General features: G+C 38.0%; 1 protein-coding gene and 1 pseudogene across 3 annotated transcripts in view; one reads left to right on the forward strand and one right to left on the reverse strand.

Annotated features, from left to right (window-relative positions):
- Positions 1–554: 554 nt before the first annotated feature.
- Positions 555–23,800, reverse strand: part of CWC27 (CWC27 spliceosome associated cyclophilin) — a 250,306-nt gene continuing 227,060 nt past the window's right edge. For 2 of the 3 annotated variants that reach the window (XM_055554539.1, XM_055554540.1), the window contains one exon: positions 555–1,008. In XM_055554539.1, the coding sequence (XP_055410514.1) occupies positions 846–1,008 (163 nt within the window). In that variant the 3' untranslated portion in view covers positions 555–845. The remainder of the gene's footprint in view (positions 1,009–23,800) is intronic. The other variant, XM_055554541.1, reaches the window with a different exon arrangement.
- On the forward strand, positions 7,835–8,303 carry LOC129632828 (vesicle transport protein SFT2A-like; annotated as a pseudogene).

Consider the following 23,800-nt stretch of genomic DNA (forward strand, 5'->3'; position numbering starts at 1 on the left):
GTAAGGTTTTATTAGGTAACTGAGCGTTAACCTGTGGTAATAATTTTGGCATTCAGATTGTAGAAGATATTGACTAAGTAGATAATATAGAGTAAATAGTCAGCATGACCGATTGTCATAAAAGGCTAAATTCTTAATGAGTTCTGTTGCCAGGATGGGGCCTCTGTACATGCTCCTGCTGTTGCTGTGCTGAGAAGGGCAGGTGGATGGTGTCGGGCCATGGTCTGCAGTGAGCTTGGCTGATATTACGTGGTGTGGTCGTGTCTTGACTGCATTAAGCCCAGGTACTGACCTAGACGCAGGTGTCAACGTTCACTTAGGGGTTCCTGAAGATTTAAGGCTAGTAAGTCTTACTGACTTGGCTATTTTTAGATATTTATATGCAAAACAAACCTACCAATCTTTATATTACATAATTTAACAATTATATTTCAAAGATAGCAGAATGCCAAGGAGGTTTCCCTTAAATATTCTTCCTGTAAAACTTTTATAAAAAAATCTTGAAAACAAAGGCTTCACAGATTTTAGGGTAAAAAGATACAAACAGGCTTGCGTGGTCTGTAGATGGTTAATATGTAAACTGGAAGGAAAGTGATTTTATTTCAGATTTAGTAATACAAAAGGTCAATTAGAAAAAAGAAAAAAACATATACCAGTAGCCAAAAGCATTTGCTTACATCATTCCACAATTTACATAAGAAGATAATTGCTTTTCAAAACCAGACAACAGGTTCAAAAATACTTCTTTTCACACCCTTAAGTGATGCTGTTGGGAACAATGGCTATTATAAGGCCATTTATTGTGGGCACATTTCCAGCGAGTTCTGGTTATCATTACTCTCATTTTATCTTCTTTCTTTTTTCTCTCTCATCAGCTTTTTGCTTTCTTCCCTCCTCCTTTTATTCACTGGATTCCGAGGATCATAGATTTCAAATGTGTCTGAGTCTTGCATGCTTGCATCTTTCACTTTTCTGCTTTTATCCTCAAACTGAAGTACATGCGACATCCTAGAGTGGGAGAGAGATGGTTAACTGATTTTGGCATAAGAACTGAAAGAAGTTCTACACTACACTTGTCTTGGCATAATGAACCAAAAGGCTACAAAACATCAAGATGGGTTTATTGTTTACTGGTGCTTAAACCACATGGAAACCAACTTCTCAGAAAACACTTAAATTTGAAAAACATGTCTGGAGTTTGTTTTGTTGGTTTGTATTTCTAGTAGTGAGTCTCTGTGCTTCAGACTTCACTTGAGGTTCCTTCTCTAATGGGAGGTTAAGAGTTCTACCCAGAAGTCTTCCTTCAACTAAACTCAGAGAACATTCTGTCAGCTTCCTTTAAAGAGCACACTCACTGAGCCAGAGTGAGCCAGATTGCAAAGCAAAACCCTGACAGTAAACCAGCCCTATCTGATTTGTTTTGTTTGCAGTAGTTAAATGGGTCAAGTAGGGAATGTGTTCAGAAAATTCCTGTTCAAATGGTGTTATGACTCCCTTTTCTGGGGAGTTGCTGAGTTTTAAAAAAAATTTGTACAAAAAGAAACTGAGCTTTGGGCACAGATCCATGAATTAATTTCCTCCTCTTACTGTTGATTACAACAAATCTAACCACCCTGCTTCCCTACTTTATCAAATGCTTACTGGTCTTAAGGTATCAACATGTGCTTGAATCCTAAGTGGTCATAAGTTGGCCATGCTTAGCGGCACAGAACTGTGTAAGTGATTAGCTCTGCCCCCATTAGGAGGTGTTGGGAATAAATAGGGAAGTCCCAAACCAGATTCTAGGGCAGCTGAATAAATTTGGAAAGAAAAAAGTTCAGTTTTTTGATATATAAGTAAAACTACTAAGGCTTCTTTTTCTCAATAGATATTTAAGCAATTTTTAAAACAGGCATACCAAGCACTTTTCTTTATCACAGCAGATATGGCTAAATTGCCTAAAGGATTAACACTCCCCACATGTCAGCTGTAACTTTCAGATGAAATCCAAATATTATAGTGATTTCTTTTTCCCTCTATAAGCAGACTGGGCGATAGGTACTAGCAGAAATTCCCACACCCTTTCTTCCTGCAGTACCACAAATGCAGGGTGAAGTTTACTTGTGTTAAGAATTCCCATGGATATACTTAGATTTTTGACGAATTCTAAAAAGATTTTGTGAGCAAAATGAAATGTTACAATATTAGTGATACTACAACTGCAAAGAATTCAGTAGGGTTGACTGTCACAAGTTGACAAGCTATATATTACCACCATTCACACCTCTTCTTTCCCAGAAAAGCTTATTAGAATGCAATGAGTACAAGTGATATTATTATATGGATGACCTAGAGTCTAATTTTGGAGACAGCAATGGCACCCCACTCCAGTACTCTTGCCTGGAAAATCCCATGGATGGAGGAGCCTGGTGGGCTGCAGTCCATGGGGTCACGAAGAGTTGGACAGGACTGAGTGACTTCACTTTCACTTTTCACTTTTATGCATTGGAGAAGGAAGTGGCAGCCCACTCCAGTGTTCTTGCCTGGAGAGTCCCAGGGACAGAGAAGCCTTGTAGGAGGCCGTCTATGTCGCACAGAGTCGGACACGACTGAAGCGACTTAGCAGCAGCAGCAGCAGCAGCAGAGTCTAATTTACTAACTGAAGTAAAGCACATTTGCATTTCTGTACTTTACTATTAATATATTATTTGCATTAGATTTCATAACAGAGTCACACATGAGAACTGCTGATTTTTTATACTTTCATGGCTTTAACCTTGGAAACAGCCTTATTTAGAAAGTGCATTATAGGATTATTGCTTATTAGATGGAATCCTCCGAGTATGATTTTCTTATGCTTTCAATGTTCTACACTCTTTAAGTATTAGCATCTGAGAATAAAACAATCCTGAACTCCTAGCAAAGGGCAATTAGCCATGGTAGCAAGGGACCATTAGAACCAGACTGAATTGATCAAACAGGATTTAATCAATTAATGATGGCCTGTGTAGGCCAAAATGATCAGTGGTAACTCATTTCAGTAAATATACCTCTGAAAAGCCAAAAAATCAACGACAGCCTCATGCTTTTGAAAGTTGGCCAGTCAGTGGCAGAACCACACCAGTGAACATGCTTCAGAAAGCCCGCCAATCAGTCACCAGCAGTCTCTCCTTAATAGTGGTGCTTCGGAGGTTGTGATCAACCCTGAGACCATCCCCAACCCCAAAACTCTGCATAAGGTTTGCAACCTCCTTTGCTCAGAGACTGTGCCTAAAAGCAAGCTCATTCTTTCTTAATATGCTTTTTTTCCCCAGATGCTGAGAGGTGGTCTTTTTCTTTTTCTTTGATACTCCTTACAATCTATGCAGCATTCCCTACAGAGTGTGCTCTTCAGAACACTGCTGAGGACTAGGGTTACAAGTGTGGCAAGACTATCCTGTTACAGGTCCTTGTCACACGCTATGGGGAGCCCAGACCCTAAGACTATACTTTGCTAAGTACGCAGCAGCTTTCCAAATGACTTGGGCTGAGGCTAAGCCCAAACCAGAAAATAGCTGGAATCATATTCCCTTTAAAACAATTTTATTCGATACTCCTATATTAATATAAGAATACAAACCCCACTATCCTAGTTAACTTAATACCTTTCCATATATACATTCTTCTATTTTAAAAATTAGTCCTTTCTCTGCCCCAAAAGACAGATGGTGTTTTTTTTTTTTTTTTTTTTTGTATTATCTACTTCTAGTAGGGGTTGTCCATGTTTCAAAAATGACTTTATCAGAATTTGTCAAGTAAAACCATTACAAGGCACCCTCCTTTCTATGTCATGAGAGAATCTTACAACTACTGAATTTAGTTGGCTTTGGTGTTAAGAAATAAAATCTAGACATGTGAATAATACCACAAGAGTCCACAAAAAGAAACAGATTTTCCTACAAATCTGAAAAAACAGAAAGCTGTAAATTAAAGTAGCTGTCATTTTCAACTGTTTGTTTCATACACCACTGCACTAAACAAGGCCAACATTTTGATTAATAACAAACCTAAATCCAGAGGAAAGAAGGGGCTATCAGCTTACAAACTACTTCAGCTTTAATATTATACTATTTAGCATGGCTGGTTACTCAGCAATAATATTTAATCTTTAATCAAAATAAAAACATAATCAAAATGCTTCTCCCATTTATCTTTCAACATGCTTTGGTCACTTCATTTTAAAAAGCAAAACAAAACAATTACTATGATTTTCAGCATAATAAACTCCTGACCTGTGTGCCTTCATAAATCACAGACTGCATGAATTGAAAGCATGCCCACATTTTACAGTCTCCTATGAGAATACACACGCAGACTTATTATACAGACTTAATTCAAGTACATAAGGTCTGGTAGTTTATAGCCCTGTATGTACTAATAACTCAATACTATCCACTCTGTGGCTGCTCATAGAATTGGGCCAACAAGAGCAGTCAAGTTTTTGGAATTACACACATCATTTACATATGAAAATTTTAGAGCTTGTTCAGCTGAAGGCAAAGACAAATATTTAGTTCTCATTAATTAATAATTTTACATAAGATCAGATTCTCAAGGAAGAACATTGACTTTAGTGTTATAGAAATGTGGAGGCTTTCCATTTCTACAGAGGCTGCGTCTGACAGGTGTATGGTCAGGCCCTTCAAGACGGTGGGTCTCTTGCTTTCGATATAGTCCCTGCTTTACCACGTGACCCATCTTCCCGCTCAACCCCAGAGCCTCAACAGTACCCACTGCATGTGTGCCCCCGTCCCAGGTAGTGACTGTTCTAGTGCCGAGAGCAGAACCACTCCACCAAGCGAGGCCATCAAAGGGGAGCGTCTTGCCCCCTTGGCGACTGTTAACCTGAGGGGCTGGCAGAGACTTGCTCCTCTGCTGGTTCTCCTGCTAACTGGTGAGCCAGTCTGACATCAATTTCCCCTGTAAATGGTAACCTCCTTCTCCCCCTTGGTAGCTAAGACTGCTGCTGCCTCCTGCCTGCCATCTGCCCGTGGGGTAGGGTGTCACTCCACGACCTTGTGCTTCTGACTGGTAAGATTCCCTGTACAGTACATCTTGGATGACTTTGTCACTGTTTCCAGGTTCTTTCTTTGGTCTCACGGGTGGGCAACTAAAAAGCTCACAGGCCAGTGGGGTGCGGCCCACAAACAGGTAAGTTTATTTTTCTTTTTTGTATGAGACTGTGTGGAATTATAAACAGAAGTAAGCTAGTGACTCTTCAAAAGGGACCTGGACCCTGACCAAACTGACATCTGTTTTTAAAGCCTCTTATATAATTGTGAACTAGATTAAGGTGTGACAGCCGTTCACATTCGTTGGGAAACGAGAGGACCTTATTCTCAGACAGAGAGTAAGGAGTATTACATCACAAAATTCCAGTGTTCACAACTCATTTCTGACTGAAATGCATTTATGTTTAATATAATGTAAACAGCTATCTTTTTCATTAGAAATTCTATAAACCACTCTTTCCCATTACCAAGTCTCCCTAACATAGGAAATCACCACCCTACCCTGAGATTGTTGTAGGTGTCTGTACTATTTCTCCTTTTTCTAACCTCCAAAGGTTCTAAAATAATCTTTCTTATGTTGTTGTTGCTTAGTCACTAAGTCATGTCCAACCTTTTTGCGGCCCCGTGGACTATATAGCCTGCCAGGCTCCTCTGCCCATGGGATTTCCCAGGCAAGAATACTGGAGTGGGTTGCCATTTCCTTCTCCAGGGGGTCTTCCCAATCTAGGGATCCAACCCATGTCTCCTGCATTGCAGGCAGATTCTTTACTGTTGAACCACCAGTGAAGCCCTAATCTTTCTTTTTTTTTTTTTTTTACATTTTATTTTTTTAATTATTTTTTTAATTTTATTTTATTTTTAAACTTTACAATATTGTATTGGTTTTGCCAAATATCGAAATGAATCTGCCACAGGTATACATGTGTTCCCCATCCTGAACCCTCCTCCCTCCTCCCTCTCCATACCATCCCTCTGGGTCGTCCCAGTGCACCAGCCCCAAGCATCCAGTATCGTGCATCGAACCTGGACTGGCGACTCATTTCATACATGATATTATACATGTTTCAATGCCATTCTCCCAAATCTTCCCACCCTCTCCCTCTCCCACAGAGTCCATAAGACTGTTCTATACATCAGTGTCTCTTTTGCTGTCTCATATACAAGGTTATTGTTACCATCTTTCTAAATTCCATACATATGTGTTAGTATACCGTATTGGTGTTTTTCTTTCTGGCTTACTTCACCTAATCTTTCTTATACATTTTCTTTATAGCATATCCTTTGACCAGAAACTATCAGCTATTGGATTCCACTGAAATACCTTAGCCTGACCTTAAAACCCTTTGACAATGGGATCTTCCTATCTCACCAACTTTATTTTGTTTCTTTCATCAACTTTTCACCCGCTTACTTGAGTTTGAACATCAGTTATTTCAGACAGTTTGTCTTTTTCACAGCTAAGTTCTCTCTGCTGGGAATCAAAGCCTTTAGATCCTCTGTACTGGCCAGGCCCTCTGGCTGGAACTGGCTGGTTTGCTAAACTAACACTTAACCTCCTTTCATGGGCAGGGACTGTTTTTTATTTCTATGATAAACTTCTAAATGTCTAACAGGTTCTGCAGAAAGTCTGGGGCTCCGCACAAGCCCACCTTTTTGTGATCTCTCATAGCTCGGCTCACATTGATGGCTGCTTTTCCACTGCTCTCAGATCAGTGATGGCTCGTTTTTATTCCATGCAGACTGTGGTGGGAGCATGTCTTACGTTCTTTCCCATTTCCTATGGTACGGTACCTAATGTAGGTACCTGTAGAACTAGACAGGATTTCTTTTAAAACAGTGTTCCTCAAAGTCTAATCCCAGAGTTCTGCAACAAACATAGGTTGCACATTACAATCACTTGGGTAGTTTTTAAAACTATCAATGCCAGACCTCGTCATCCCAGGATGAGGCCTCAGCCTCAGTAATCTAAAATTTTTTTTCCTGGTGATTTAAAGATACAGCCAAAGTTAAGACCACAGCATTAAGTTTAAGAACCTTTACATGTTCAGACTGATTGATTTCATCAGCCATTTGTTCTGGTCCCTTCAGAGAACATTAAGAACAGCTGGTTCCTGATGACAAACTACTCACATACTTAAAGAATCTTAAGTGACTTCTGAGCCTATTTTAACTGAATAATCTCAAGTGTATCATCCATTTCTTAAATATAGTGTGAGGGAACGGCAAGGAGCTATGCTGAATTATTCATTCAACAAACACTGGAGCCTTTTTATGTGTGACACCTAGTGTCAGACACTAGGGAAATAAAGCCGAACATGACCCAGGCTCTGCTCTCCTGAAGTGAACAGCCTGTTAGGGGAGATGAACATACTGGCACCAGAGCAAATGTACGTTTTGGAACTGTTTGCAGAGTGTGAGGCAACAGTAAGAAGAGCATCCTCTTACATAGCAGTCTATGAAGAGCTTTCATGTGTCTGGTATTATCTTCACAATAACTATATGGGGTAGGTGGGAAATACGTTATTCACCCAATTTAACAGGCAACCTGAGAGATCTGTGGTCAAGAAACTTGTAGCTGATAAGTAGTTGACAGGATGCTTGAATGAATGTCTTTAGAGGTAACAAACGTTCATCTTGTGAAGAAGTATTTAACTTTAGGAATAAATAAAAAGTTAATTCAGTGCTAAATCTAGTGAACAGGGTAAAAAAAAACTCAGATCAAGTAGTGCTTATTTCAGAATACAATATTTTGAAAAGGCAGCTATGCAGGATAGAGGGGCGGGCTGGGCACCGCGGCCGCAGCCATGGAGAAGCTGCGGCGGGTCCTGAGCAGCCAGGACGACAGGAGCAGGGCCTGAGCGCGCAGGTCCTCGATGCCTCGACGCTTAGTTTCAACACCAGGCTGAAGTGGTTTGCCGTATGCTTCGTCAGTGGCATCTTCTCCTCCATCCTTGGAACTGGATTGCTGTGGCTCCCTGGAGGCATAAAGCTTTTTGCAGTGTTTTATACTTTTGGAAATCCTGCTGCATTAGCCAGTACATGCTTTTAATGGGACCCGTGAAACAACTGAAGAAAATGTTTGAATCAATGAGATTGCTTGCAACAGTTATGCTTTTGTGTTTCGTGGTCACCCTGTGCGCTGCTCTTCGGTGGCATAAGAAGGGGCTGGCCGTATTTTGCATTTTGCAGTTCCTGTCGATGACCTGGTATAGTCTGTCGTACATCCCATATGCAAGGGATGCAGTAATTAAGTGCTGTTCTCTCCTGAGCTGAAAGCTGTTTGAAAAGAAGGAAACTGTTTGAAAAGACCTTTTGAAAGCTGATGTTCTGTTTTTGGTGCGATGTCCTTTTCCTGATACAGTGATCACTCCAGAACAACTGCCCTGACCATCTAAGACCATTTTGTGTACTGATAAAACTACGTACCCATTAAACTGTTAAATGCTTGTGACAGTAATTTCATTATGTGCCATTAATATGCTCTGTCAGAGACGAGGAGATTTTAATCATTGCCAAGTGTAAATGATTTTTAGCCAGTTTTAAAATCTTTTTTCTAAACAGCATTTGAGATGTGAATATTTAAGGATAAACCTACGCTGCAAGATATATTCAGCTTTTTTGGTGGTTTTTAAGGGTCTACATTTTGAAAATATCTTTTTAAAATAAAAACTTTAAATGTGAAAGCTTTTACTTTAAGCTAAACCGCTTTATTGTATATAATAAAAAATAATATATAAATCTTCATAATTTTGAAATAAACCCACACTTGGAAAAAATAAAAAAAAGAAAAAAGAAAAGGCAGCTATGAAGAGCCAAGAATGATAATATGTGCAGCTCCCAGGCTGGCCTTTAATGCCATTAGAAAAGAGGTTCCCAAAACGTCTTGAGCCATATGAGAGCCTCTTTGGGAAAAGGCACTTCTCTGTGAGGTGAACATTTGCCTTTTTTTTTTTTTAAAGGGGGCAGTTAATTTTCACCGGAAGTTTTTATGCCTTTATTGCCTTTTCTCACTCTTCTCTGAAATTAGTCCCAATTTCTCCATAATCTTCCTAAAATGAGGACCTCCATTGGGCTGGAGGTCCAAGAGGAGCAAGAGCCCAAGGACCCCGGCCTGACCCTGAGGGAGTGGATGTCTGCAGTGCCACAGGCCCCGGCTGACCCTGTGGGCCGGATGTCTGGCAGTCTCCTCTCAGCCATCCAAAGTCCTAAGGAGTGCCTTGTGATTGATGATATCCGGGAGGTCTTTTCTATTACATATATATTTTTCAAAAATCAGATTTAGCCACAAAAACTGCCCCGTTCCCACTGTCTAAACAATAAAACCCAAATTTCTTATGTAGCCTCGATGACCCAGCTTTTGTTCCTCTCTAAGCTACTATGTCATCTTCACATCTTACGCTCCAGACATCCCGAATTACTTTCTGTTCCTCTGCAGAACCTGCTCTCCTGCCTCCTTGCCACCTCTGTATGGTGATATACTTCTCTCCCTGCTTCAACTGAGGTATCATCCCTCTGAGAACCAGTCCATGATTCCTCTCCTGCTCTTTTTCAGGAGGGTTAAGGTCCTCTTCCAAGCCTTTCAGCCTCCCTCACTAGACTGAAGAAAGTCTGTTTTATTGACTTCTGTACCAGCACAGTCACCAAGACTTCACAAAAAGGATGCCCTCAATAAATGCTAAATAAACACATGTTTCTGGATAGCCAGTAACCTCTAAAAACCTGGCTTTATTCACCTTTCTCCTTGAGTATTAAAAGGTAATTCCAAATTTTATAGCAATTACAGTTGACCCTTGAAGGTTTGAAAATCACAGTCCACTTATATGCAGATTTTTTGCAGATACTTTAGCACTGTCTGATCTGTAGTTGGCTGATTGTGCAGATATGGAGCCACTTATTTAGAGGAACCAGGTATGTGGAGGGCCAACTATAAATTATAAGTGGATTTTGAACTGCACGAAGGGTGGGTGCCTTAAACCTCCACATTGCTCAAGTTTTAACTGAATGTTTGTAAGCCTTTCACTTTTCCAGATTAAGTAACAGTTTCAGAAGTATAGGTATTAACTCTTCTTTAAATGTTTGATGGAATTCACCTGTGAAGCCGTCTGGTCCTGGACTTTTATTGGGAGTTTTAAAACCACAGATTCAATTTCAGTACCTGTAATTTGGTCTGTTCATATTCTATTTCTTCCTGGTTTAATCTTGGGAGATTGTACCTTTCTAAGAATTTGCCCATTTCTTCTAGATTGTCTATTTTATTTGCATATAGTTGGTTGTAGTAGTCATTTATGGTCCTTTGTATTACTTTGGTGGCAGTTATAACTTTTTTTCATTTCTAGTTTTGTTCATATGGTCCCTCTCCCTTTTTTTCTTCATGAGTCCAGCTAAAGGTTTATCAATATTATCTTTTCAAAGAACTGGTTTTTAGTTTTGTAAATCCTTTCTATTTTTTTAAGTTTCTACTTATTTCTGCTCTGATCTTTATGATTTATTTCCTTCTACTAACTTTGGGTTTCATTTGTTCTTTTTCTCCTTGCTTTAGGTGTGAGTTTAGGCTGGTTGGGATTTTTCTTTGGTTTCTAAGGTAAGCTTGTGTTGCTGTAAACTTCACTCTTACAACTGCTTTTGCTGCATCCCATAGGCTTTGGATCATCACGTTTTCATTTTCATTTGTCTCCAGGTATTTTTTGATTTCCTCTTTGATTTCTTCAATGCTCCATTGGTTGTTTAATAGGATATTGCTTAGCTTCCATATTTGCATTTTTTTTGCTTTTATTTCCTTATATAGTCAATTTTTAATCTCATAGCATTGTAGTCGGAAAAGATGCTTTATGATTTCAAGTTTCTTAAATTTTGACAATTTCCATGGCTACTGGTTGGATGTTTTGTAGGATGCCCCATCACTGAAATTTGTCTGATTCATCTCATGAGAAGACTGGGCTTTGAGTTACTGGGATAAAGACCAAGATGTAAAGTGCAATTATCATTACATCATATCAAGGGTACATACTATCAACATGATTTATAATGCTGATATTGACCATGACCACATTGCAGAGGTAGTACTTGTCAAATTTCTCCACTGTAATCTTTTTTTTTTCCTTCTTTCCATGTTGAGTTCTTTGGAAGCAAGTTCACTATATGCAGTCCACAGCAAGGAGTGAAGAGTTATACTTACCTACTCTTTTTATTAAAATTTTTGTTTTCTAACTTGTTATTTCAGAAAAACGGTTGATTTTTGTGTATTTATTTTATATCTGGTAATAATACTGATTGCTTAGGACTGCTGGTAGATAGCTTTGGATTTTCTTAGATCTGCAAGTAACTTGTTTTCCTCCATTTCGTTTTATAGATAAGCAACTGAAGAAAAGCTATTAAGATTATTTACCAAACTGAAGCCTGATTTCCAGTTCATGCCTAGAAATCTGTCTCATTATGTCCAATACTTTTACAGGTACTTTTGCTTCTATAAAAAAAAGAAAGACTAAAATAACTTGTTGAGGATTTAGGTAACTATGCTAACAAACATTTGGTACTTATTACAGCTTTAAGAAAGTACAAGTAGTATAAAAATTGCAAACTTTTAGATTTGCATCAAATGAATTAAAACTAGTTATATTAGGAATAATGAAATTATCAACCACAGATATCACAAATCTTTTTCTTTGAGTCTCAGTTCATTTTGGACACTTAAAAATATAACAGGCATTTTTGTTTAAATATTGACATTTTCTTATGATTCTCAGTTCAGTTCAGTCACTCAGTCTGAAATAACAAGTTAGAAAACAAAAATTTTAATAAAAAGAGTAGGGAAGTAAACTCTTCACTCCTTGGTGTGGACTGCATATAGTGAATTTGCTTCCAAATGATTCAACATGGAAAGCAGGAAAAAAAAAAAAAGATTAACTTTACAGTGAAGAAATCTGACACAACTTTGTGACTTTGTGACCCCATGGACTGCAGTAGGCCAGGCTTCCCTGTCCATCACCAACTCCTAGAGCTTGCTCAAACTCATGTCTATCAAGTCAGTGATGCCATCCAATCATCTCATCCTCTGTCATCCCCTTCTCCTCCTGCCTTCAGTCTTTCCCAGCATCAGGGTCTTTTCCAATGAGTCATTTCTCCCCATCAGGTGGCCAAAGTATTGGAGTTTCAGCTTCAACATCAGTCCTTCCAATGAATGCCCAGGACTGATCTCCTTTAGGATGGACTGGTTGGATCTCCTTGCAGTCCAAGGGACTCTCAAGAGTCTTCAACACCACAGTTCAAAAGCATCAATTCTTCAGCACTCAGCTTTCTTTATAGTCCAACTCTCACATCCATACATGCTGGTGCTGCTAAATCGCTTCAGTCGTGCCCAACTCTGTGTGACCCCATTGACGGCATGACTACTGAAAAAACCATAGCTTTGACTAGACGGACCTTTGTTGGCCAAGACCAAGATGTAAAGTGCAATTATCATTACATCATACCAAGGGTACATACGATCAACATGATTTCTAGAATAAATTTAAAAACATTAATTGGATAATACTAATTAGATGCTTTCATTTCTGCATTTTAACTCCAAAATGTAAAATTAAAGTTAAAACCTTATGAATTTTTTATTTTTAGGATTTAGTGCCATCACTAGTTACAAACAACTTATGGCTCTCGTTTTCACAAATGTTCAAAGCTTCTATAGGGATTATTAAGAAGTTAAAGGGTTAAAAAGTACCAGTTTTTAAAGTATCTTTTTTCAGTATGAAGTATATAGAGATCATAGTAATTCATAGGAAGAGACAGACAAAACATAAATGAGTCCAAAGACCGAAGTATGTATGTTTAAAAAGAATTCCTGGAAAATGAGGTCACTAGCATTCTTTATGAACAGCAGAGCAGGATGGCACAAGACAGATGCCTGAGAAACAGAAAAGACTAAAAAGCAAAAAAACTAGGAGGAAAAAAATGTAAGAAAACTCAAAGAGGGGTAGAGAAACAGTGACTAAAGGAAGCATAGAAAAATGCAGATAGAAATGTCCAAAACTCAAGAGTTTTGGAAACTGACAGAGGAGGAAAAATAGGAATAAGCAAAATATAGTAAAACAGAACACTAGGTAAACCAAGCAAAGAGGAAAATAGACGCTGGCCTTTGAAAAAGAAAACAAGGATGAAAGCCAGTGGGTTTTCTTTTGCTGTTCATTGTTCACATGGGAAAACTTCCTTTGTTCTGAGTTTTGAATGAATATTAGTATTTCTCCTTTAGTTTAGAATTCTGAAAAGCTGGCTTTAAAAATGTATTTTGTTTCCTTTAGTTGAAAAAGAGAAATTCCACAATATTATAGAGTGTCTTTAATAAATACTGCATATTGTTGAGGCAAATATAAAATATGTAACTTTTAAAATATATTCAGCAACATGGGAAAGCAGTTTCTTGGCTTTCTGGACTATCTAGCATGCTTCACACTCAACAGGACACAGGTGGAAAGATTTAAGAGGCTTTCCAGAATAAATCTGTAATATGTATTTTTACACTTGCCATGAGATTTAACCAACTGCTCAGGCAGTAACTTTAAAAAAATTATTTAATTGTAGGGTAATTGCTTTACAATATTGTGTTGGCTTCTGCCATGCATCAACACGAAACAGCCACAGGTATACACACGTCCCTTCCTCTTGAATCTCCTTCCCACCCCATTCCACGCCTCTAGGTTGTCACAGAGCATCAGATTTGAGCTTCAGCATCATAGAGCAAATTTCCACTGGCTATCTAATTTTTATCTATACATGTGATGATGTATATGTTTCAGTGCTACTCTCTTAGTTCTTCTCACCGTCTCCTTCCCTGCCCTGTGTCCACAAATCTGTTGTCTATTGTCTTTGTCTCCAAGGCTGCCCTGCAGATAGTTCATCAGTACCATCTTTCTAGATTCCACAATGGGTACATATTCAGTTGTGTCTGACTCTGTGACCCTTTGGACTATAGCCTCTCAGGCTCCTCTGTCCATGGGATTTTCCAGGCAAGAATATTGGAGTGGGTTACCATTTCCTTCTACAGGGGATCTTCCTGACCCAGGGATTGAATCCATGTCTTTTATGTCTCCTGCATTGCAGGAGGATTCTTTACCTGCTGAGCCATTCCATACATATATATGTGTGTAACATTTCAGTATGTCTCTTTTTGACTTACTTCACTATGTATAATAGGATCTACGTTCATCCACCTCATTAGAACTGACTCAAATGCATTCCTTTTTATGGCTGGATAATATTCCATTATGTATATGTACCATAACTTCTTTATCCATTCCTCTGTCCATAGACATCCAGGTTGCTTCCAAGCACTATTGTAAATAGTGCTGCAATGAACACTGGGGTATATGTATCTTCTTCAATTATGGTTTCCTCAGGGTATATGCCCAGTAGTGGGACTGATGGATCATACGGTAGTTCCATTCAGTTCAGTTCAGTTCAGTTGCTCAGTCGTGTCTGACTCTTTGTGACCCCATGAATTGCAGCACGCCAGGCCTCCCTGTCCATCACCAACTCCCAGAGTTCACCCAAACTCATATCCATCGAGTCAGTGATGCCATCCAGCCATCTCATCCTCTGTCATCCCCTTCTCCTCCTGCCCCCAATCCCTCCCAGCATCAGAGTCTTTTCCAATGAGTCAACTCTTCGCATGAGGTGGCCAAAGTACTGGAGTTTCAGCTTTAGCATCAGTCCTTCCAAAGAAATCCCAGGGCTGATCTCCTTCAGAATGGACTGGTTGGATCTCCTTGCAGTCCAAGGGACTCTCAAGAGTCTTCTCCAACACCACAGTTCAAAAGCATCAATTCTTCAGCGCTCAGCTTTCTTCACAGTCCAACTCTCACATCCATACATGACCACTGGAAAAACCATAGCTTTGACTAGACGGACCTTTGTTGGCAAAGTTATGTCTCTGCTTTTGAATATGCTATCTAGGTTGGTCATAACTTTCCAAGGAGTAAGGTAGTTTCATTCCTAGCTTTTTAAGGAATCTCCACACTGTTCTCCACAGTGGCTGGATCAATTTGCATTCCCATCAACAGTGCAAAAGTGTTCCCTTTTCTCCACACCCTCTTCAGCATTTGTTGTTTATAGATTTTTTGATGATGACCATTCTGACCAATGTGAGGTGATACCTCACTGTAGTTTTGATTTGCATTTTTCTAATAATGAGCGATGTTGAGCATCTTTTCATGTGTTTTATTAGCCATCTGTATGCCTTCTTTGGAGAAATATCTATTTAGGTCTTCAGCCCACTTTTTTAATTGGGTTGTTTGTTTTTCTGGTATTGAGCTGAATGAGATACTTGTATATTTTGAAGACTAAACCTTTGTCAGTTGTTTCATTTTCAATTGTTTTCTCCCATTGTGAGGGTTGTCTTTTCATCTTATTTATTGTTTCCTTTGCTGTGCAAAAGCTTTAAGTTTAATTAGATCCCATTTGATTATTTTTGTTTTTATTTCCATTACTCTCCGAGATGGGTCCTAGAGGATCTTGTTGTGATGCATATTGAAGAGCGTATATTTTCCTCTAAGTTTCTGGCCTTACATTTAAGTCTTTAATTCATTTTGAGTTTATTTTTGTGTATGGTGTTAGGAAGTGTCCTAGCTTCATTCTTTTGCATGTAGCTGTCCAGTTTTCCCAGCACCATTTATCGAAAAGGCTGTCTTTTCTCCATTGTATATTCTTGCCTTTGTAAAAGCTAAGGTGCCCATAGGTGTGTGGGTTTATCTCTGGGCTTTCTATCTTGTTCCATTGGTCTATATTTCTGTTTCTGTGCTACTACCATACTGCACTATCTTGATGACTTTAGCTGTGTAGTATAGTCTGAAGTCAGGCAGGCTGATTCCTCCAGTTCCATTTTTCTTTCTCAAGATTGCTTTGGCTATCTGGGGTCTTTTGGGTTTCCAGATAAACTGTAAAAGTTTTTGTTCTAGTTCTAAAATGTCATTGGTAGTTTGATAGAGACTGCACTGAATTTGTAGATTACTTTGGGTAGTACAGCCATTTTCACAATATTGATTCTTCCAAGCCAAGAATATAGTCTATCTCTCCATCTGTTTGTGTCATCTTGCCAATAACTTTTAATATATGGTCTGTGAACTAATAAAACATAGGGAAGAGGGCCTTTCCCAATCAAAAAGGCCTGGTAAGCAGCTGCGATACATGGCTATCTGCCTGTGTCAAGACAAATCCATGAACAAAGCAAACTTCTCTAATGTGATAGAAACTTATTTCGGAGCAGACATGAAAGCAGAGTAAACACAGAAGAGTCTTCTTCATCCAGAAGAAAAGGGCAGAAAAAGAGGTAACTTCAGGGATTGGACAGAAGGCTTATTACAATTTGAATAATCACCTTTCCAGGGTCAGCAACTCTGACAAAGACTTATTTATAAAAAACCATGTTGGTCTTCAGCAGCATTATTTATAGTCTTGTATAAAATGAACACTAAATAGGGAACCTGGTCTATAATCATATTCCTTCTCTCTTCATTTTATTACTGCCTTAGAACTTGGTTAAGAGGGAGAAATGGAAGGAAAACATTCACATTACACTGAGCTTATAATTGTATAATCTCCAAAATAATGATATTCTGCTTTATATTTAAATTGTATTTACCAGTGAAACCCCATCCCCTAATTTCTTTCCAGCACTGGCATCAAGGAAAAAAACCCCAACATTTCATTTATGAGGTAGTACGCTTTTACCATAAAAATATCAGATATCAATTTTTTCTCAGAATATTAAGAATTACAATAAAAACTAAACACTGTAACTTGTGGGCTAATTAGGTAAAGGTCACAAAAACTGTCAAATATTATAGAAATGCTATAAATTCCAATCATCATCTCAATATACTGACAGTAGTCAAACATAGACAATTGAATTCTTAAAAATATCAGGGACAACACTGAATGAGAATAAAATACTTTCTGGAGCACTGATTGTTCCAGACACCGTGCTAAATCCTTCAAAACCAGTATTTCACTTAATCCACAGATATACCTATCAGAAAGGTACTCTTATTATACCCAATTTACACTTTAAGGAACAGTCTAAGAAAGGATATATAATTTGTCCAAGATCACACAGCTAGTAAACTTCCAAAGTAGCACTCAAAATCAGGTCTAACTTCAAACTCCATAATCAACCACTCTATTTATATTTTTAAGAAAAATTACAGATAAATCACAGGTACTTCTTGTTCAAGTTAAACAACATTTTGAGTAACCTTCTGAATTATAATTCTTCAAATAATATAGGGATTATAATAGTAGGGCCATGAATTTAACATTTTCCATGATCTAAAGATGGTCAGACAATTTTTGATCAAGAATTAAAGTCCTGAAGTCACTTGTCTGACCTAGTTACTACAGTTTGAAACAATATTGCCTTATTAGAAATATGAAAAATATGCATTGTTGAAATACAAAATCACAAACAAGGTAACGTTTTTGAAAACAAACAGAATCAAATCACTGAGTCAAACATGATTGGCTATTTCTGAAATCTACCACTTCCTAGCTATGAGATCTTGACCAAAGTTAGGTAACCTTTCTGTGCCTCAGATTCTTCCCATAGAATCTGGGCCTAAGAACAATATCAAACTTACAGGTTTAAAAAAGATAGGTGTTTTGAAAATATTCAATAAAAGTTAACTTCTTACTATGGTTTACTTCTACTTAGAAAAATAGCTCAAGCCCACTGTTTTATTTATCACGGTCAAGTGAACTATCTGAACACAAAGAACAGAACATTATTATTATATGTAACTTGATTATCCACTACTGCCAGAGAAGAAAAAGGGTATTAATAGTCCAAAATGTCAGGTGGTAGAAAGATTATTAGTGAATGTCTTTGGAAGTGAGTTCTGTGACTTGCGTTTATGCATGGCCACCCTAGATGCCCTTGGAGTTCACGCCTTATAAAACATGAGTGAGAACTGTCTGCCTTCTGCCTTTGTTGAGCCTTTGTGCTCAACTTTGTGTTCAGCACCACGGAGATGGAAAAATTCCGATCAAACTTCTCATAAAAACTTTTATATACCTATAATAGAAAATGGCAATCAAATATCCTAGATTTTGTTCTTTTTATTCCTCACGCTACTTATTTTCTGCACGCAATCTTTTCCATTACTTTGAAGGGAGGGGGTTTGCCTAGGATTGGTTACTTCCTTCTTGGCTCTAGGGCCACAATTCAGGTAGTGGCCACCTGTTAAATAATGAGGGCTTTTTACTGATTTCATGGTCAACTGTCTTAAGGTTTCTCCAGGTGTGGTTAACTAAAACAAAATAAGAACGTAGCACACTAACTAGTTGTTTAAGCATTTACAGTAAAAATAAAAATGTTGAACAATAAAGTCCAACTTGCTTACCAAATATTAAATAGTATTACACTGCTACAGTATTGAGGTACTGACACAGGAATAGATAGAAAAATCCATGTACAATAATGAAGCTGATCCAAAAATGTACGTAAGACCTATTCCATCATAAAGGACATGTTTAATGTCGGTGGGGAAACATAGGACTATTCAATTGTGGAGATTAGTAATTTAGGGGAAAAAAGTTGTAACATTAACCTAATATAAAACACCATATCAATTCCAGATAGATTAAAGATGTAAAATTAAAAATAAAACCATAAAATTACTCGAGAAAGATACAACTAGGTATTTATAATCCTGGGATTTTTAAAGGCCTAAAGATGAAACCGGGCAGAAAACACGGAGAAAAAGATTGGCAGATTTGGCAATGCAAATTTAAAACTCTTCAAAACAAAACAAAAACCTCTACAAACAAACTGTAAGGCAATAACAAACTCGTAAAAATATTTAAAGCAAATAATATCATTCTTAATATTTAAGAGCTTTTGTAAAACAATAAGAAATGTATAATCATCTTAGAGTATACAACTAACCATCACCAAAACAACAATGAAATATAAATGGCTAGTTAACATATTTAACAAGTTCACTTTACTGGTAAACAAAGAAACAGAAAATAATGCAGAGTAGAAACTGGCAAAGACTACTGTATCTGTTTCCTGGGATATACTACAGCACATACATAAATAATACCTAGAGTATGGAGAACCCAGCAACTTCATACACTGCTGTACAGGCATAGATGACTCAATTTTCTGGAATTCAATCCAGCAAAAGTGTCATCAAAGGCATACCTGAGCTGCCAGAAATCAGAGTGGTTGGGTGAGGTGACTGGCTGAAAAGGGGCATGAGGAAACTTTCTGGGGTATTGTATGTGTTCTGGATCTTGTTCTGGTGGTGTTTACAATGGCTGTATATAATTATTAAAATTCTAAAAATGAACAATTAGAACTGTGAATTTTTTAATCTGTAAAATATTCCTCAATTAAAATAAAAAAATGCATACCTGGCTCAGCAGTTTAAATTCCTTTAGCCTCAGAAATAACAGTGGATACACAAAATTTTAACTACTGGATTATTCACTGATGAAAGGCTTATAATAAAAAGGTGAGTGTTCTTAGTCTAGACAAAAGCATAGTGATGATTACCTGTGGGACATAAGATTAAAATGATTTTTTCTTTTCTTTTTCAGTGTTTTATAATTCATTGTCCATGGGGTCACAAAGAGTCAGACATGACTGAGATCGACTGAATGACAAACAACAAAACTCTTTCTTATGAAAGAAAATGACACATTGTTTAAAACTGCCTTTAGAGAAATACAAACAAGACTATGTACAATTTATGTATAGTCTTTCCTTAAATTTTGCCTGAAATCCTACTACGTGGGTTTTTCTATCTTGCTTTAAGCATCATATAACTTCAGATATGGTTTGCTGAGAATTTCTTGATTGCCTGTGTACAATGGCAACTTCCAGTCCCTCATTTTCTACTGGCTTTATTGCTGTTTGAAACTACCATTGAGAAATGACTTTTTAACTACATTGTACTAATCCCAAGGACCTAAAAAGAAAAAAAAAATTATTTATTTATTTGGCTAAACTGGGTCTTAGTTGCAGCATGTGGGATCTAGTTCCCTGACCAGTGACTGAACCTGGGCCCCTTGCCCTCTGAGCTCGGAGTCCTAGCCGCTGGAGCACCAGGGAAGTCCCTTAAACTTACTATTCAATAGAAGTAAACTGCTTATGCCTATATAGTTTTCTTTGTTCCAAAATGCTGTCCGTTGTGGGGGGAGGGGGGGCGGGGGGGAGTTTCTGGAGAGAGTCTACAATCTATGACTGTGTATTCCCACTTTCCCCCTCTTTTTCTATGAATGCCATATTTGCATTAGCTGAACTCTGTCCACTTAAGCATTTTATAATCTGGATTCAGCTAAAGAACCTGCTTGACTATACTTATCCCCTTTTCTCAACAGATTTTAGAATAGAACCACTGAGCACTACTGGCCAATTTAATGACTATGTCCACATTCCTTCTAGGTCACAGATAACATAAGTAAATGAACATTTGCCTTTTCCTTATGTTATTTTTTCTTTGAGGTTATTACAATGAGAGGACTGTATAGCTAACATTTTGCCAGTTTATTTAGTTTGTGTTGTCTGGGTAATTTGGCAGGCTTTATCAATACTACCCTGGTACCAAGCACCCTCCTTCTCTCACACCTAACATTTCCCGAGCATTTCCTAAGAGTCAGGCAATCTGTTGACTACTTTACATTAATTAGCTCATTTAACTCTAATAATAACTCTGAGGTATGTATTGTCATCTCTATTTTACAGGTGAAGAAATTGAGGCTTGCAAGAGAGGCTGCTTGCTGCAGTCATTGTGAGAGGAGGGATTTGAACCAGGTGCTATAATTTAAGAGCCCACTGTATAATTAGGAAATGATTCAATATATGGCATTACAGACAGCCTCCATGAATGTATTTTTTTTTAAAGGAACGTGGAAAGTATTCCAAAGATGAGAAGGGTGATACACTCTGTAACCAGCTCCAGAAGACAGATCTTATTATTTGGAATCAAAAGTCTCTGAAAGTCATACTCATCCTACTAATTATTATGATTTCTTCTCATCCTGCAGATTATTACTTCATGTTCAAATGACTGTTGAGAGGAGCTGGTGTTCTGGAGGCAGGATGGGCTCTTAAGTGTGACTGACAGCTTCACTATTTATTACTGTGTGATCTTGGACAAATGATCTGTTTGAGCCTCAGTTTCTTCATTTATAGGATGAAAGTAATACTAACTATCTGATAGAGTTAGAAATAAATCCACCACAGTTGCTCTCTAACCTTAGAGTCTTATGAGGCTCTTGGGAGGTTTGAATGAGGGAAGATAGCAGGGTGCCTGAAATGTAGCACATGTAAATATTTGCTTTAAGAATGAATTAGTGGGATCCAGAGCCACCTTAATCTCCTACTACCAGTGTGTATGTATTTGTGTGCTCAGTCAGGTCTGACTCTTTGCAACCCCATGGACTGTAACCTGCCAGATTCCTCTGTCCATGGGATTTTCCAGGCAAGAATATTGGAGGGGGTTGCCGTTTCCTATTCCAGGGCATCTTCCCAACCCAGGGACTGAACCTGCACCTGTTGCATCTCCTGCATTGGCAGGTGGATTTTTTTGTTTTTTACCACTGTGCCACATGGGAAGTCCACTATCAGTAGAAGAGCAAAAACAAAAAACCATAAAAAGGATGTATACTTACTGATTGTCAGATATTTTGTGTAATCTTACTGATTAATCTGAATAACTGATAATTGGCTAAAAGTATACTTAACAAGTGGTTTTAAAAGAAATGAGATTTCACATTAAAGTAACCCTGAAGATATCTCAAAACAGAAAGTCTATGGAAACATAAACACTCCACAAGCAAAGAAAATAAATAAATAAAAATAAAAAACCACCCCAAAAACTGAATCTAGACAGACCTTACACCCTTCACAAAAATTAACTCAAAATTGATCATAGACCTAATGTAAAAAGTATAAAATGCCTAGGAGATAACATAGGAGAAAACCTACATGACAGTGGATATTTTAGATACAGTATCAAAGGTGTGATCTATGAAAAAAAATGTATAAGCTGGACTTCCATTAAAATTAAAATACTTCTGTGAAAGACAATGTCAAGTGAATGAGAAGACAAGCTACAAACTAGGAGAAAATATTTGCCCAAGATACATCTGATAGAGAACTGTTACTCAAAATATACAAAGAACTCATAAAACTCAACAATTAGAAAATTTATTTGTTTGCTAATTAAAAAGTGAGCAAAAAACCTTAGTATCCACCTTACCAACGTAGATATATAGATGGCAAATAGCAAACAAGATGATGATCAACATCACAGGTCATTGAGAAAGGTAAAAAGAAAGTGAAAGTGCTAGTTGCTCAGTTGTGCCCAACTCTTTGCGACCCTGTGGACTGCAGCCTGCCAGGCTCTTCTGTCCATGGAATTCTCTAGGCAAGAACAGTGGAGTGGGTAGCCATTCCCTTCTTCATGGATCTTCCCAACTCAGGGATTGGACCCAGGTCTCCTGCATTTCAGGCAGATTCTTTACCAGCTGAGCCACCAGGGAAGCTCTGGTGATCATGCAACAACTGGATACTACTCCACAGCTCAGTCAGTAAAGAATCCCTGCAATGCAGGAGACCTGGGTTCAATTCCTGGGTTAGGAAGATCCTCTGGAAAAGGAAATGGCAACCCACTCCAGTATTCTTGCCTGGGAAATCCCATGGACAGAGGAGCCTGGTAGGCTACAGTCCATGGGGTCACAAGGGTCAACACGACTTAGCAACTAAACCACCACCACACTTATCACAATGGCCAAAATCCAAAACACCACCAAATACTGCTGAAGACATAGAGCAGGGAATCCTATTCATTGCTGGTGGGAATACAAAATGAAACAACCACTCTGGAAGATAGTTTGGCAATTTCTTACAAAAATAAACGTACTCTTACCATACAATACAGCAATCAGGTTCCTTGGTATTTATCCAGAAACATGTCTACACAAAAACCTACACATAGAGGTTTATAGTACCTTTAATTGTAACTGTCAAAACTTGGAAGCAACCAAGATACCCTTTAGTAGGTAAATGGATAAATAAACTATGCTACATTTAGACAATGGAACATTATTCATTGTTAAAAAGAAAAGAGCTATAAAAAATATCAAAAGACATGGAAGAACTTTAAATATATACTGCTAAAATGAAAGAAAACTAGACATCAAATTGCCAACATTCCCTGGATCATGGAGAAAGCAAGGGAATTCCAGAAAAACATCTACGTCTGTTTCATTGACTATGCTAAAGCCTTTGAATTTGTGGATCACAACAAACTGGAAAATTCGTAACAAGAGATGGGAGTACCAGGCCACCTTACCTGTCTCCTGAGAAACCTGTATATGGGTCAAGAAGCAACAGTTAGCACTGGACGTGGAATAACTGACTGGTTCCAAATTGGGAAAGGAATATGGCAAGGCTGTATTTTGTCATCCTACTTATTTAACATACATGCAGAGTACATTAGGCAAAATGCCAGGCTGCATGAATCACAAGCTGGAATCAAGATTGCCAGGAGAAATACCAACAACTTCAGATATGCTAATGACACTCTAATGGCAGAGAGTGAAGAGGAACTAAAGAGCCTCTTGATGAAGATGAAAAAGGAGAGTGAAAAAGCTGACTTAAAAACTCAACATTCTCCATTGCTGCCCTGAAAATAAATTCATCAGTGCCATCTCTTCAGATTCCATATATATGTGTCAGTATACGATATTTATATTTCTCTTTCTGACTTACTTCA

Source organism: Bubalus kerabau, chromosome 18 (genome assembly GCF_029407905.1).
Source record: "Bubalus kerabau isolate K-KA32 ecotype Philippines breed swamp buffalo chromosome 18, PCC_UOA_SB_1v2, whole genome shotgun sequence".
Lineage (NCBI taxonomy): Eukaryota > Metazoa > Chordata > Mammalia > Artiodactyla > Bovidae > Bubalus > Bubalus kerabau.